The sequence below is a fragment of the Podarcis filfolensis genome (assembly GCF_964270895.1).
Source record: "Podarcis filfolensis genome assembly, chromosome: 3".
NCBI classification, from domain to species: Eukaryota; Metazoa; Chordata; class Lepidosauria; order Squamata; family Lacertidae; genus Podarcis; species Podarcis filfolensis.
Genome location: NC_139606.1, coordinates 23,568,251 through 23,582,780, shown reverse-complemented (window position 1 = coordinate 23,582,780; position 14,530 = coordinate 23,568,251). Strand labels below are relative to the sequence as shown.

Genomic DNA, 14,530 nt, shown 5'->3' with positions numbered 1-14,530 from the left:
TCCCTAACATGGATTTATTTAAAAACAGGCTGGCAGATTACATTCACATCTGCTGTGTAAAGGGCCCAGAAAATATTTCAATCATATCTCAGTTTTTGCATGTGTAATTTCGTAGCAAGGTGTGCAGGATAGCTGCTAGAAGAGAGGATTGAAGATGGCACATCATTCTATTCCCAGAGTATATTGTCAGCAAATCCCACAGTCATAGTTATCACTTTCTCCAGAAAACTGACATAGCAACTTGAAGTGGGGCAGCTGGCTACTATTCTGTAAGAGGCCAGTTTTGATCCCTGTAGGCTGAATTTTCTGATCCCCAGTTTAAAACATTTTGAAGCCTAGTATATCATCATTGTTCTCTCTCTAAGGCTTCACAGTTCCAACTAATTAATAGTATGCTCCTCTCTTTCAGCTGAGAAGTGGCAACCAATGTTGTGTGCACTTCACACACAGTGAGGGGCTGTTGCTGATCATCAGATGATACGCCCACCTGAGGAATGGGAAAGGAATATTAAGAATCTGGGGAAAACTTGCACATTTGGCAGACTGGCATAGCAGCATTTGCAAAAGTCTAGTAGTATTAAAGGGAATATCATATATATCCTCCCCACTAAAACTGTTGGTCTCCCTCCATACAGAGTACAGCTGTAGATGGAACAGTAGCTCCTGCCTTCATCATCTAACATATTTCACAGCGAAGCTGTTTTGCTAAGCTCCACCCTTATATCTTTTCAACTGCCCTAATAGACTAGCACCACATAGTTCAGTGTTGGAAATATAAATGCACTAAAGTTTATTTCATTTTCCAAACAACAAAAACACAGATACAGATGATCACTCACTGTGGAATCCTTATAGTTGCTGAGTAGTACTAGAGATCTGTCAAATATCCAGTAAAGTTATGATATTCCTACTCCATACCCTCAAACCAAATGCCTATGTTGGATCAATGAGCTAGATTCAATTATGCCCTTCCATTCATGAAATGGCTTTGATCCAGCAAAGGCTCCTGCTCATGAAAGAAGAAACCAATTCATCTTATCCTCTGACCCTCTGAGGCCACCCAAATCAACACAGGAGGATTTGGGGCCATCCAATAGTGTGTAGGACTTAGTACCGTGTTATGGGAAATTGCCAAAATAACCTCTGCTGAATCCAATCCCATTCCATGAATGAAAGGGTGCTGTTGGATTCAGCCCAATGTATGTGTGATGAGAACATAATAAAAGCTGGCTGCTTCCTAATTGCGAAGTTCACCAGTTTAGGCCCTTGAACATGTATATTTACCCTTATTTTAACAACTGCTGGAGAAAATGGTGGAAACATGCATTTATTTTTAGATTCACACACAGCTCTCAATTAAAAAAAATTATAATAGTAAGCCAGTATAAGGGTAGTTTTACAAAATATCCAAGCTCCCAAATAGAATATGTTTTGACTTCCACTTGCAAGTTCTGGAGAAAAGTAGGTCAACACATAAGATTCCCCTACTGAATCTGACGCAAAAGCAAAAGGGGAGTTGCAGTAGATACTTTGCAATGCCACAACTGTAGTAGCCCCTTCTCCTTTCCCTCATATTATAAATTACAAGCATCTCTACCAGTCAGCAATTCTAATGTGTTACACTAGGCTATGAGCACAATCCCACTATTCCATGCATATATACTCAGAAATCAGTACTACTAATTTCAATGGGATGTGTTCCCAGTTAAGTATCTACAGTATTCCATTTGGACAAGACTTGTATAGGATTGCACTATTAATGTTGTTATGATTACAAATTAGGTTGAAATGACCCCCTTCACCATCTCCCATGGCTCTTCGGAACATTACCACAATATCCATATGTTAAAGGAAAAATCACAATGGTTGTATTAGCATATTTTCACTTCAAAACAGCTGTTAAGTTGTAACTGAGTAGATGGTGACTTCACAGGTATTTTCTATGAAATGGAAGTAACATTTAAAGTTGCTTCCAGATTCAACTCAAGCCATGATTTGTTGGCGATAGTTCATGTACACTAGAATTTCCCAATGTTATACAGTGGTACCTTGGGTTAAGAACTTAATTCATTCTGGAGGTCCATTCTTAACCTGAAACTGTTCTTAACCTGGGGTACCACTTTAGCTAATGGGGTGTCCCGCTGCCACCACGCTGCTGCTGTGCGATTTCTGTTCTCATCCTGAAGCAAAGTTCTTAACCCAAGGTACTATTTCTGGGTTAGCGGAGTCTGTAACCTGAAGCGCCTGTAACCTGAAGCGTCTGTAACCCAAGGTACTACTGTATTCAGCTTTATGCTTTTCTATTAATTTCCAGGGAAGGCTACCGATATCGCTGTTGAGGGGACTCTCATTCTTTTCTGAATTGGTAGGTTTGTCACATATAAAGCATCTCTGTGGTAGCATCACAATAATGAAACACTTCCTGCCTGCCTTCCCTTGCCTTTCGGATCTGGTGGAAGCTCAGTTTGGTGACCACTGTATAGCTATTCAAATTAATTAGTGCAGGAGTAGGGTCTTTTTAATTCACAACCAAGCTAAAATGAAGTTATAAACCATGATCACTCTCCTCAACTTCTCATGCTACATATAAGCTTGTAATATTATCTATAACATACTAGCTTGACTTAATATAATGAGACATAATTATTTTGTGGCACTGAATCCCAGTCTTGTTGGGATTGGTACATTATGTATTTTCACTGGTGTGGGGATCATGCTGCATATTTTATTGCTTCCTAATTTAGCAAATATTTGCCTATGAAGGTAAAGGTGCACAAAGTAGCTACCCAGCTTTAAACAAAGACAGATGGCAGAAATTGTATGGTAACTGAAGGACTGTAGGAAATCACATTTAATGATTATACCTCCAATTAGAGTATTCCTGCCGTTGCAAGAATTTGTGATTTTTGTGCAGCTGTGTCCTTGAAAACAAATCATTAGCAACATTCTCATTAGTCAAGAGACTTGTACTTATCATTATAAACATAAATATGAGACAAATTAAACCTAGTTCTCCTCCTGAAATATATATATATATATATATATATATATATATATATATATATATATGCCTTCCAGTTTCAAATGATCTCAAAATGCATTTTTGTGAAACGCCCTGAGACCCCTGGGTATAAGGTGGTATATAAATTCAAAAAATAAAATAAATATGCTCTCCAGTTAACAAGTGATGAGCTACTGTTCTAAGATTCAACAAATAACTTTTTGGGTTTAACATGTTGTGTTAAGGGTTTTTCATGCTCACACAAGCTCTGACATTCCAGTTCCTATGGGGGTGCGGAGGAAATTCAGCAAATATACGTAAAAGTCCCTTGAATCTCAAACCCTTACTTTTCTCTGAAATCCCCAAACTGCCCATCTGATATATTTTCCACTCCACTCATTTCCCTCAAACTGTTTTCTACTCATCTCCTATGATTTCTTCTCCCTAACATAACTTCTTACCTATTGACATACTTGAAAGATAAACACTTTTTAAACTGCACAAAGCTACAAACATATTACAAAAATCATGAGTATGGCACATACTAGGTGTGCCCCTTGACCTAATGCAACACTTTCTCAACCTATGTAGCACAGATACCTATTTTCCCCAAAACCACCCCAGAAAAGGCTATGGAAGGAAAATGCACATCACCTGTTAACTTCCTAAAGTTATTCATAGATTTGTCATTCAAAACAAGCCATCTATTATCATTTCTACTCCAAATTTTGCATTGGGCATCCTAAAACATACCTCTCCTATATTGCCAGATTTCAAATGTCTATTTTTAAACCATAAGCTGTAGAACAGGCTTCCTCAACCTCAGCCCTCCAGATGTTTTGAGGCTACAATTCCCGTCATCCCTGACCACTGGTCCTGCTAGCTAGGGATCATGGGAGTTATAGGCCAAAAACAGCTGGAGGGCTGAGGCTGGGGAAGCATGCTGTAGAACCTACAATTCCCAATTGTCATAATGGAAGAATGTGATTCGGCTGTCTTGCCCTTAACAAAGGGCCACAACTGTGGATCTATGTTAATACTGTGAAATGTGTTCATTGAAAATAAGAGGAGTACGGCATGTTCTGATAAGAACTTACGTCAGTTTTTGTTTGTTTTGATTTGCACCAGCAGACAATTCACAAATGTTACCATAGTACATCGCAATCATCACATCAGATATAGTTCATGTAATTTGTCTATATAGGTATTGCTCTTGGAAACACTGCAACAAATATTTTATAGAACTTGCTAATCAAGAAAAAAATAGGTCACTTTATTTATGTATTTATAATTCATCATCTCCAAAGACTGAGGCGACTTACAAAACAGCTAAAAACTATACTGAAATATAAACCAACGAGACATATAAATTATAATTAAAATAGATAACAAAATTAAAATAACAAGACGTTTTTCTTTTAAAAAGAGAGATCAGTGCTTATTTGTCCAGTCTGATTGAAACTGGGTTATGAGTCCTCTGCAGGTACAAAATAATAAAAAAATGTATTTCAGATTGGAGCTCTACCCCACTACTGTATTCATGAGCATTTAAATGGATTTGTGCCATAGAAAAGACAGATTTATTTTATTTTATTTTATTTAAAAAAATGTATAAAAGGAAGTAAAAAGACCTGTATATAAAAAAAACTTGTTTGCTTCTTATTTTCTTTCTCTCTCCCCCACTCCCCGCCTAGACTGCTGCTACTCTGAACTGCATGAATAGCTACTTTGTATTGAACCGATATATTAAAGAGTAGATCTCAATTTTGGCAACTCCAGAACCAAACAGTGACAGAAAATGAAGCTTCCCTCTCTTCTCTCATAGTCTCTGTGCTTATTTGAATCCCACTTAAGAAAACAGCCTCACAGTATGGGAACCACTACTCTAGAAGCAATGAGAATACAACACATAAAGCTTTTTCCACCCATATATATGAGTAGGCATTAAGCATGGCGGGGAACCTTAAGTTGTTGTAGTTCCAGTCATTATTTTGACAAAGTGATAGCGGCAAGCAAAGGGTACACAAAAACTTGCTCTTTGAAAATAAGCTGGAACACATATATGTGTGTTCCAGAGCCTGACTCTTAGCTGAAGAAGGATATTCACTTCCCTGCTTTTCATTGAAACTTGGCATCAGGAAAAATGTGTAAAATCTGCTTGTTTTGCATATTCTGTGGGAGATGGAAGAGAAAATAACTGCAGTGATGATTTAAAATTACCTTTTCAAATAACAGTACGGAAGACAAGTCACTTATCAGATCCGAAACATTTTTACTATATATCCTTTTATGCACTTCTCAGGTTCAGTTAGATTTAGAGGTTTTGTTATGTACTGAGTTGAATAGGATCCAAACTGCAGCAGTCTGATTGGTCCTAGAACAATAGGATCCAAAAGGCAGCAGTCTGATTGGTCCTAGAACAATAGGATTCAGAATGCAGCAGTCTGATTGGTCCTAGAACAATGCAGCAGTATGATTGGTTGGCAGGAACTACCCAATCATGCTCCAGATAGAAGTGAATCCACAACCTGATTGGCTTACAGTAGAATTCCAGAATTAGCCAATCATGTGCAGCCCATTGTGTAAATAATGTATATAAAGCAGATACTTTGAGGGGACTTTGATTCATTCCTCCTCACCACTATGAGCTGAATAAAGAGCATGAAATCACTTTGCGACTCTGAGTATATTTCAGGTTTCTACCAGATGTCCCCTCTGCAGCTCCCATTACCCCCTGACCATTGGTCAAGCGGGCTGGAACAGGTGGAAATTGGAGTTCAGTCACATCTAGAGGGTACCAAATTGACTAGCTCTGAGTCAGATGTCTGCACAAGAAAGTGAATTCCAGAAGAATTCATTCCTACTAGCAGAGATCTCATTTCTTTCCTATTCTTAAGAAACCATCACAAAATTTACTCCAGCCCCAGCCCACCAGAGCTAATTTTTTGGGGGGTATACATTGAGCTGCTGGGGAGAGGAGGGGAAAAGTGATGTTCCACTAGAGCACATCCCTTGCAGTAGCAGAAAGATTCATGATGGTCTTGATATATTGAAACCCACAAGATGAGATTCAACAGATATGAATCTGTACCTGCATTTAGGAGCTAAGAATCAATGCCACAAATATAGAAGGGAGAGGAGACCCCCCCCCACACACACCTTACATGCCAAAGGTGTATTGATTCATCATAAGCCAAACATGAAACAGTTGTGCAATATGGCTATAAAGAACCTTGCAGTCTTTGGATGTATAAATAGGTGCATGGTGTCCAAATTGTGATAAGTAATCATTTCAGTCTACTCTGTGCTGGTCAGTTCTGGGTACTTTAAGAAGGACCTTGACCAACTGAAGCATGTTCAGAGGAGGACAATCAGAATGGTGAGGAATCTGGAAACCAACTGCTATGAAGAACAGTTGAGAGAGTTGGGTGTTTAGCTTGGAGAAAAGAATATTAAAAGGAGAGGGGCAATGATAATGTTACACACACACACACACACACACACACACACACACACGGCTGTCACACACAATAAGGAGCTGACTTCTTGTCTATGTTTTTCCAGAAGGCAGGACTAGAAAAATGGCAAAAACTGCAAGGAAGCAGATTTCAGCTAAATATTAAGAGAAAGTTAGGAGTGGAATGGACTGCCTCAGGATGTGGTGAGTGTTGCTGGAACTACTGGAAAAGAGTCCAGACAACCGTCAGGAAGGGGTACTGTATCTGCATCCTTCATTGCAGATTATGAACTGAACACAGGATTGGACAAAATGGTCAAGAATCCTCCCAACTATGACCTCCAAAGGGCACCTTGACCACCATGATGTAATCAACATTATATATCTACACTAGTAATTTATATTGGTTTTACACTAGTTGTTTATATTGGTTTTATACTATTTTAACTATCAACTGTACATTTTTCCCCTGTTTACTCCTTCCTCCATTTCCCCTTCCTCTTTTTTATGTCTGTCTGTGTGTATGTAGCAAATGAAATGACTGCTAAACCCATTAAGACTATTGTGTAGACATGCCCATAGCACAAAACTGAGCTCTTTTTAAGTGGCACTCGCATTGGAAAGGCTTCTGATACGTAGCAGAGCAGGACAGGCTTGCTACATTTATTTCCCATAAGATGTTTCCATACACAGGCCAAGCTTTAACAAGGGAGACATCTGAATAGCTGGTATCTGGATAATGAGTTGTGAATTAGGAGAATGTGGCTACAAAGCGATTTCTGTGCTAGATAAGAGGTGGCATAATCTCTTTCTCTTATGATCACACAGTGCAGGGGAATTTTCAGCTGAGGGTGTGAGATGCAGATTTACGCACCTGGTCCATAGGGCACGCCCATGTGAGAATAACAAGGCAATGTCTCACTGTGAAAGTTGGATGGGGAGAAGAAGAGTTATGCACTACGCAACATCCCTGGTGGTTGTACCTTTATCTCTATTGCTAACATTCAGACAAACCACTGCCTGAGCAGCATTATAGTTATGTTTATCAGTAGGATTAAGGTCCTTGACTACCAGCATGAACAAATGACTTTCGGAACTAATCCTTCTGTGCCTACAATATTATATGATCTGCTTTGGAAGACTTTATTTCTACTACAAGGTCTTTCCGTAAGTAGCGATATATTTAACAGACTTGAAGTGAGTCTCTTTAAATGCATGCAACAACTAATACTTGATTGGGAGCCGCCCAGAGTGGCTGGGGAAACTCAGCCAGATGGGCAGGGTATAAATAAATAAATTATTATTATTATTATTATTGTTATTATTATTATTATTAGAGAAACGAACTTAACCATTTTGCAGAACAGTTGGTCAGATGTCCTGGAAGTAGTGATGAAATGAAGCCACAGAATGCTACATATGGTATTACATTTCCCTCTTCATCTGAAGAAAACTATCTTATCATCATCATTTTTTTAAAAAAAATTGTATACTGTCTTTCTATCTTACAATATTCAAGGCGGCTTACAAGCTGAAGAAACAAAAAATGTACATCTTATAACAATCTAATGCAATGCAAAAATGTTATAATAAAACATAACTTTAAAACACGCAACCTACATCAAAAAAGTAACATTCAACAATCATTAGAATAGTATTAAATAATAATAATAATATATATATAAAAGTTAAACAGAAATCCACTCAACAGTTACAATAAATAATTTCTAAACTATAATCAATAAAACAATGGCAAGCCACAGTACATAAAATAATACAATACAATTACAGATCTTGGGAACTGTAAAAAGGAAAAGGAAACTAGGACATTTATTTATTTTTTAAATCAAAGAAACCTACCTTCCCACCCACCCCTGTGAATATTATTAGTTCACAATCTTCATTAAGTGGCTATACTACTTTGGTTTGGCTGGAGTGTTATATAAACACCGTAACCCCAGCCATAACCTTAGGTTTGCAGGACAGCTTCTTAAGTCAAACCTCCTAAATTTAATACTGAGCAAATAGCCATCAAGAAACAACACCCTTCTATGTTAGTATGGACCATGCACAAGACATTGGCTGGATTACTTGGAGGTGTGGTTGTGGTAAATGATGACTATGATGAGTGAGGAAGATGAGATGGCATTCTTTCTTAAGCGGCTTGGCATGTCACAATGACCTGCAGTTTGGTGGAGAGAAATCCAAAGCCCCAATGGGCACACCTTTCTACTCAGTCTGAGGAGTTATCTGGACTATCTATTTACATGCAATAATAATTGCCTCATTTATCAGCCCAACACATAAAAAAATATGACCTGATGAGGATCTGAGCCAAGCTATTGAATGAAATAAAAAATCTTCAAGGTGCATGTGATCAAGGAGAGGAAATCTGGATATTTTCCCAAGCACTGGACCACATTGCATTAACTATGGGTGCTTTCTCCCAGTCCCAGTACCATGATGGAGAAAGGCAAGTTCTAGCATGTAAAATAGGTGTGGTTCCCCCCTTCCTTCCTTTCATAAGAAAAAAAATATTATTCCCCAAATCAACACAGAGTAGCTCCCTTCTCAAGAAACGTTTGCTTTCCAAAAATCCAGTAACAATGGAAACATAGTACAAAGCAACAACCAAAAATGCACACCTTTTTATCCCATTTAAAAATCACAAGAAGCAACTTTTACTCCTTGCTTCCAAGTTATATGCTTCTTTGCAGCTTCTTGTACCTATCAAGAACCCTATTAATTACTGGAAGCAAAGCTGCACTCATGTAACCTTAATTCCCCTCTGTTCCTTATAATTAGCAAGTAGTGCGTACCTTATTGCTGTGACAGAGGTGAGGTTAGAGAGGAGGATTTCTACTTTTTCTTTTCTTTTTCTTTTTAGTACAGCGGTGGAAACATATAGGCCTCCCTATTTTTTTTTCCCTCCTGCCAAAAAGGAGGGTATATGCATGCTTTAAATCACATGGATGGGGATTGCTGGCATGGAAAGCAGGGATACATTCCTGAGCGATTTTAACCGAATATGTAGAGCTTATAGCCCTATCCTAACCATATTTAAAGTAAATTATGTTAGCTCAATAAGACGTACTTACAAGTAAATATGCATTTGGATTCTGGTTTCGGCTTCAAGAAAGTTACCGGAAGAAAGCCAATAGGCTAAACACAGATTTCTATAGATTTTTAGCTAAAGAAAAATGAAAAGGAACCACAAGTCTGCAGTACACCTATTAACCCTTTTAAAAGCATTTTATTTGGGAAGGAACTTATGTGCAACTGTTCAATAGGTTATGGGATTTGACCTACACATATAGTGTGTGTGTGTGTGACAGGAATGTTAGTGATAAATATACTTGTCTTGTCAGGAAAGACAAAGAGAACATTACATATAACACACACACACACTTCTCCATGGAAATGTAGCACTTTGGATTCTTCATCATAGAATCTCTGTCAATAAAAAAAGTAAATTAATTCCTCTCCATGGGGCAGTTAAAATAAAGAGTTGCTGGGCACTGCTAATTAAGATGTTATGTGCTTAGAAAACCAAAGCTGATCTGTTACTAGGTGATAGTTATTTTTCAGTCACTCTCTCTTTAAGCAGTACACCTCGTTCCAAATGTAGGTTTACATTATGCTAAATATAGATGCGAGTGCTTTAAAGCTTTGGAATGTAAAAGGTAGCAGTGGGAAGGAGTCAAACGTCACTGCTGTTTCTTCTTCTTCTTTTCTTCTTCTGCTTGTTGTCTGGATCCAGTGCTACGTAAGATTGCAGCCTATCCCCCCCCCTCCCCATATTAAAATAACACACAGCTAAATTAATCTTAACTCTTGCATCACCAAAGGTACTGCCCAAAGCCCACTTTATGGATTAGCTGAATACATCTGAGCAGTGCTTTCTAAGCATGAACCAGACTCAGCGTTTCATACACAATGTCAGCTTTTCTTTTCTTTTTTAAGGAAAATGCTAAAATGGCAAATGTCAAGAACCAGCAACAGTGTGTTTAATAAGTGAGTCAGAACTCTAAGTCCTCAGCTGTAGCTGAGACAATAGTGCTATTGATTGTAACTTATCCCACCCTCTCCTCTCCTCAGCCTCAAGAACATATTATTTGCCTTGATGCCACAGGATGAGCCCGTTTGATTGCAATTGTATGTCCATTCCTGGCAAATGCCCCCCCCCCATTGCTCCAGTGCTCCTGGCCACAGGCAGCTGTTAGCAGCTGCTAAAAGAATCTGAATTTGCCAGAGGATCTGGATTTGTGTCCTTTTTTCAAATCCAACTTCTCAAAAAACCCCAATCCAGAGGCAAAGGACTGAAATGAAACACACGTGTCAGGATTATTAAGCAGCAATAGCAGGGCAAAGCAAAACCTTGGCTAATTGGGGCTGCACAGGGGAAAGAAAAACGCTCTCTCCCAGCTTAGAAGACACACAGTCAAGGGTGGTAGAGGAGGACAGAGTGTGATGAAAATATAGCAACTTTTGGAAATGGAATGAAACAGAAAGACCTCTGTTGCCGCAGTAGACTGAAAAGGGGCAAAATCCTACTATGGCATGTGAATAGCTCCAAGGGCGAGCCTTGTCTTTATAGGAGCTGGCCTTTCAGCACGATTTCTAAATATGTCAGATGTTTCTGTTCCTCTGTTCTTTATTCAAAGTGAGTAAAATGAGATCAGAGGCAGCAAAGAGCCAGGCATCACTTTGTCACCTGCGGCAGCTCCAGGGATGGGGTTGAAGGCAGGGTGGTGATGGGGCTTTAGTGCATTCATTAACACAACTTGCTCTTCTTGCTCCAAACTATGCAAGCCTTAGCACAACCCGGTATACTGAAACAGAGATGAGATGTTGCCACCTGCCTTTTACCCTTCCCCTAACCTCTGCCTAGTGATTAAAAGTAATTCAGGGAAAGGAGAAGGAAGAAAAAGAGAGGGAGGGAATCTAAACGGGATGCTCACTTATGCAAAGTGACCCCACTACTTTACAATGTGGCACCATGTCATAATTCAGAACACACACTCACACAGGAAGTGGACAGGAGAGGCAGAACACAAGCACTTTTAGTCACTTTGAAGTTTTTGTTCTCTCTGAGTTTTCAATAATTTGTTATAAAATTGGGACAGCAAAAAAAAAGAGGTTGATTTGGGAGAAATAGGTGTTTTTAATATGTTATGCTAGACTGGATTTGTAAGGACACCTGAAGAGGAAGGAGGAAGAGGGAGCTTCAGAAGCAAGACAGAAACAGGTTTTGAAGTAAGCAGGTGTTGTCACCAGAGGCAGCCACAACACACACACAGACCTTGCCAACACGAAAAAGGCCTGGGCTAATGAGAGGCAAAGTGAATAAAGCCGACCTTGTTGTCTCAGGGGCAACTAGGCAAGTTGTGGGGCTAGGGCCAAGGCAGAAGTTGTGTAACCCTCCAGCATCTTGCCCCACCTCGGTTTCAAGGAGAAAGAGAATACCAAGCAAGCAAATGGTGAAATGAGATTCCTGGATGTGGGGGGAGAAGAGAGGGACTACAGGCAAGATAAGCACCCGCACCCGCCACCTTTTCCTATGCCGATCATCAGGAACATCCTTGGGTCCCCTCAAAGCCCGCTTCCCTCTCCTACCTCCCTGCAACTTGCAAGGAACAAAGTACAGGTCTCAGCCATCCCAGGGGTGGGGTGTGCGAGGGCAGAGAACACCACACGGCCACCTCCTTCTGGGAACGGCGGGCGAGGTGCCTAGCTCGCCTTTGCTGGCAGCGGAGCTTCCTTCCATCTCGGGGAGGAAGAGGAGAGGGTCTGAGGGTGGGGAGGCGGCAGAGGAGGAGGAGGAGGCGGAGGCGGGAAGGAACTTGGCAGCCCAGGCAAGCTATCTTTAGCATCCCTCGGTTAAGTACCAGCCACCACCACCACATCACCACCCATGTGCGGACGAGGAGAGAGGGCAAGGTCCCCCCCGTCCAGCCCGGGAGGCTCCCTTTCTTCGCTGGCGGCGCAGTGCCTCCCCCATAGCGAACCCCCCACAAACCACCAGCAAGAAAACAACCACCACCACACAACCTCCCCTCATGAAGCACCAGCGGCGGAGCTGGAAGGGAGCAGGTGCCAGGCATGCCACGGTCCGGGTGCGCGCGGCGACGGCAAGGGGAGCGTGGAGCCGTTGACCAGTGTGTATATATATATATACCCCCCATATATATATATATGGGGGGGGGGGAATACACGCCTGAGGTAAAGCCGGGAGCTGGCACAGGCACGACACCCCCTTCCACCCCCCTTCCATCGTCACCAGTCGGGTCGGCTGTAGAAGAATCCCCCCCCCACACACACAAACGGAGGAAGCCCCCCTCAAGTAACGGAAAGAAGGAGAAACCAGCAAGGCTTACCCTGAGCTGCGGCGACGAGCCCCGCGCAGAGCACCAGCAGCCGAGCCTCGAATTGTCTCCACGCAGTCATGTCTGCAGTTTATTCCACACACATAGAGAGAGAGGGAAAGGCGCGAGCGGGAGCTCTCAGGAGGCAGGCTGAGACCCGCGGTGGGGGTGGAGGGGGGGGTTGCAACGCCGGTTGGTTGGTTGGCTGCTTGACCGGTCGGTCGGAGCACCTCGCCGCGGCGCCTCTCAGCTGCGAGCGCGGGCTCCCTCCCTCGCCAGAAGTGCCCGCGGGGCGAAAGAATCACCAGAGGGCGAAGCCAGGCGGAGGAGGAGGTGGTGTCGGCGGTGGTGGTGTCGTCGTCGGCGGCGGCAGCAGCAGCAGCGAGGGGAGCTCCAGGTGCCGCGAGTGGCAGCAGCGGCGGCGGCGCAGCATTCGACGCCTCCTGCAGGACTGCTGGTTGCCTCGGCTCGCCGCCTTCTCATAGCATCAAGTGCTGCCGGCGAGCCACTGCGGGGCGGAGAGCGCGCGGGGAGACCAAGCTGAGGGAGAGGAGCGGCGAGAGCCTCCTCCGCCAGCGGCTCTCCCGAGTCTGAGGCGAAAACCACCAGCTGCCCCAAGACAGCGGAGACGTCGACGACGAGGAAGACCGTGGAGAGGTGGCGACGGCGGTGGGAGAGGAGGAGACGCGGCCGGGCATCGAGTGAGGAGGGAACCGCCAGAGGAGACGCGGGCGGCAGCGGCGGCGGCGGCAAATAAAAAGAAAGGCGCGCGAGGGAGAAGAGAGAACCAAATGGAAATAGCGGGTTGCTCCTGTCACGGCGAGGAGGAGAAGCTGAGCGACGCAGCCGAGCCGGGAGAGCGCGGCAAGCTTGACAGGCTGCTAGCAGCGCAAGAAGGAGCTGCTGCTGCTGCTGCCGCCGCCGCCGCTGCCGCTCCTGCTGCTGCTGGACTCAACCATCCCTTCCCACAGAGAGGGGAAGGAGGCTGGAGCGGCGCAGCGGCGGCAGCAGGAGCGAGCGAGCGAGCGAGCGCACCCGCCAAAGCCCAAGGCAAAGCAGCCGCAGCAGCCTTCTCGCAGCCCTCACGAAACGGGGGTGGGAAAGGAGGGAAAGCGAGGGGAATCGTTTTCTCTCTTCTCTTCTCTCCCCCCCCTCAAAAAAACCCCTCCGCCCCGCTGAGGGAGGTGGCGGCGATGGCTGGGAATCTTCTTTTCCAGTCACAGGTGACGACGGGGCAGTTGAGGGGGCAACTGGAGAGAGAGAAAGCGCGCGCGCCGGCTGAGGGGCGGGACGAGGAACGCGCTCGGGAATCCCGCGCCGCGCTGCGAAACGCGCTCTGGCGTCCCGTCGTCGTTCCTCTGGCTTCTCGCCTTCCCGCCAGACCTACCTCGCAGGGCGCACGTTGGGCGCCTTGAGGCGGCTGGTGAAGCGTAAAAGGCGGGAAGTCGCAGCTTCAGGAGGGCAGGGAATGGTTCCCCCTGGTCGGTTAAGCGGCAGCAGCAGCCCAAACCCAGGCTTCGCTTGGTGTCTTTGAGGAGAAATGTCCTCCTGGGGTCGCCCAAGGGGCCGTTTGCAAGGGTCTGGATCCAATCTAAATAAGAGTGCCCTCCTCCCTTAAAAAGAGCAAGGGACACCTGGGAGCCAGTGACATAGCTGTCAACTTTTCCCTTTTCTTGTGAGGAATCCTATTTGGAATAAGGGAATTTC

General features: G+C 43.5%; 1 protein-coding gene across 2 annotated transcripts in view; it reads right to left on the bottom strand.

Annotated features, from left to right (window-relative positions):
• CSMD1 (CUB and Sushi multiple domains 1) overlaps positions 1–14,306 on the bottom strand; it is a 937,839-nt gene extending 923,533 nt beyond the window's left edge. For both annotated transcript variants that reach the window (XM_083606880.1, XM_083606881.1), the window contains exon 1: positions 12,836–14,306. In XM_083606880.1, coding sequence (XP_083463006.1) covers positions 12,836–12,905 — 70 coding nt within the window. In that variant the 5' untranslated portion in view covers positions 12,906–14,306. The remainder of the gene's footprint in view (positions 1–12,835) is intronic.
• Positions 14,307–14,530: the final 224 nt, after the last annotated feature.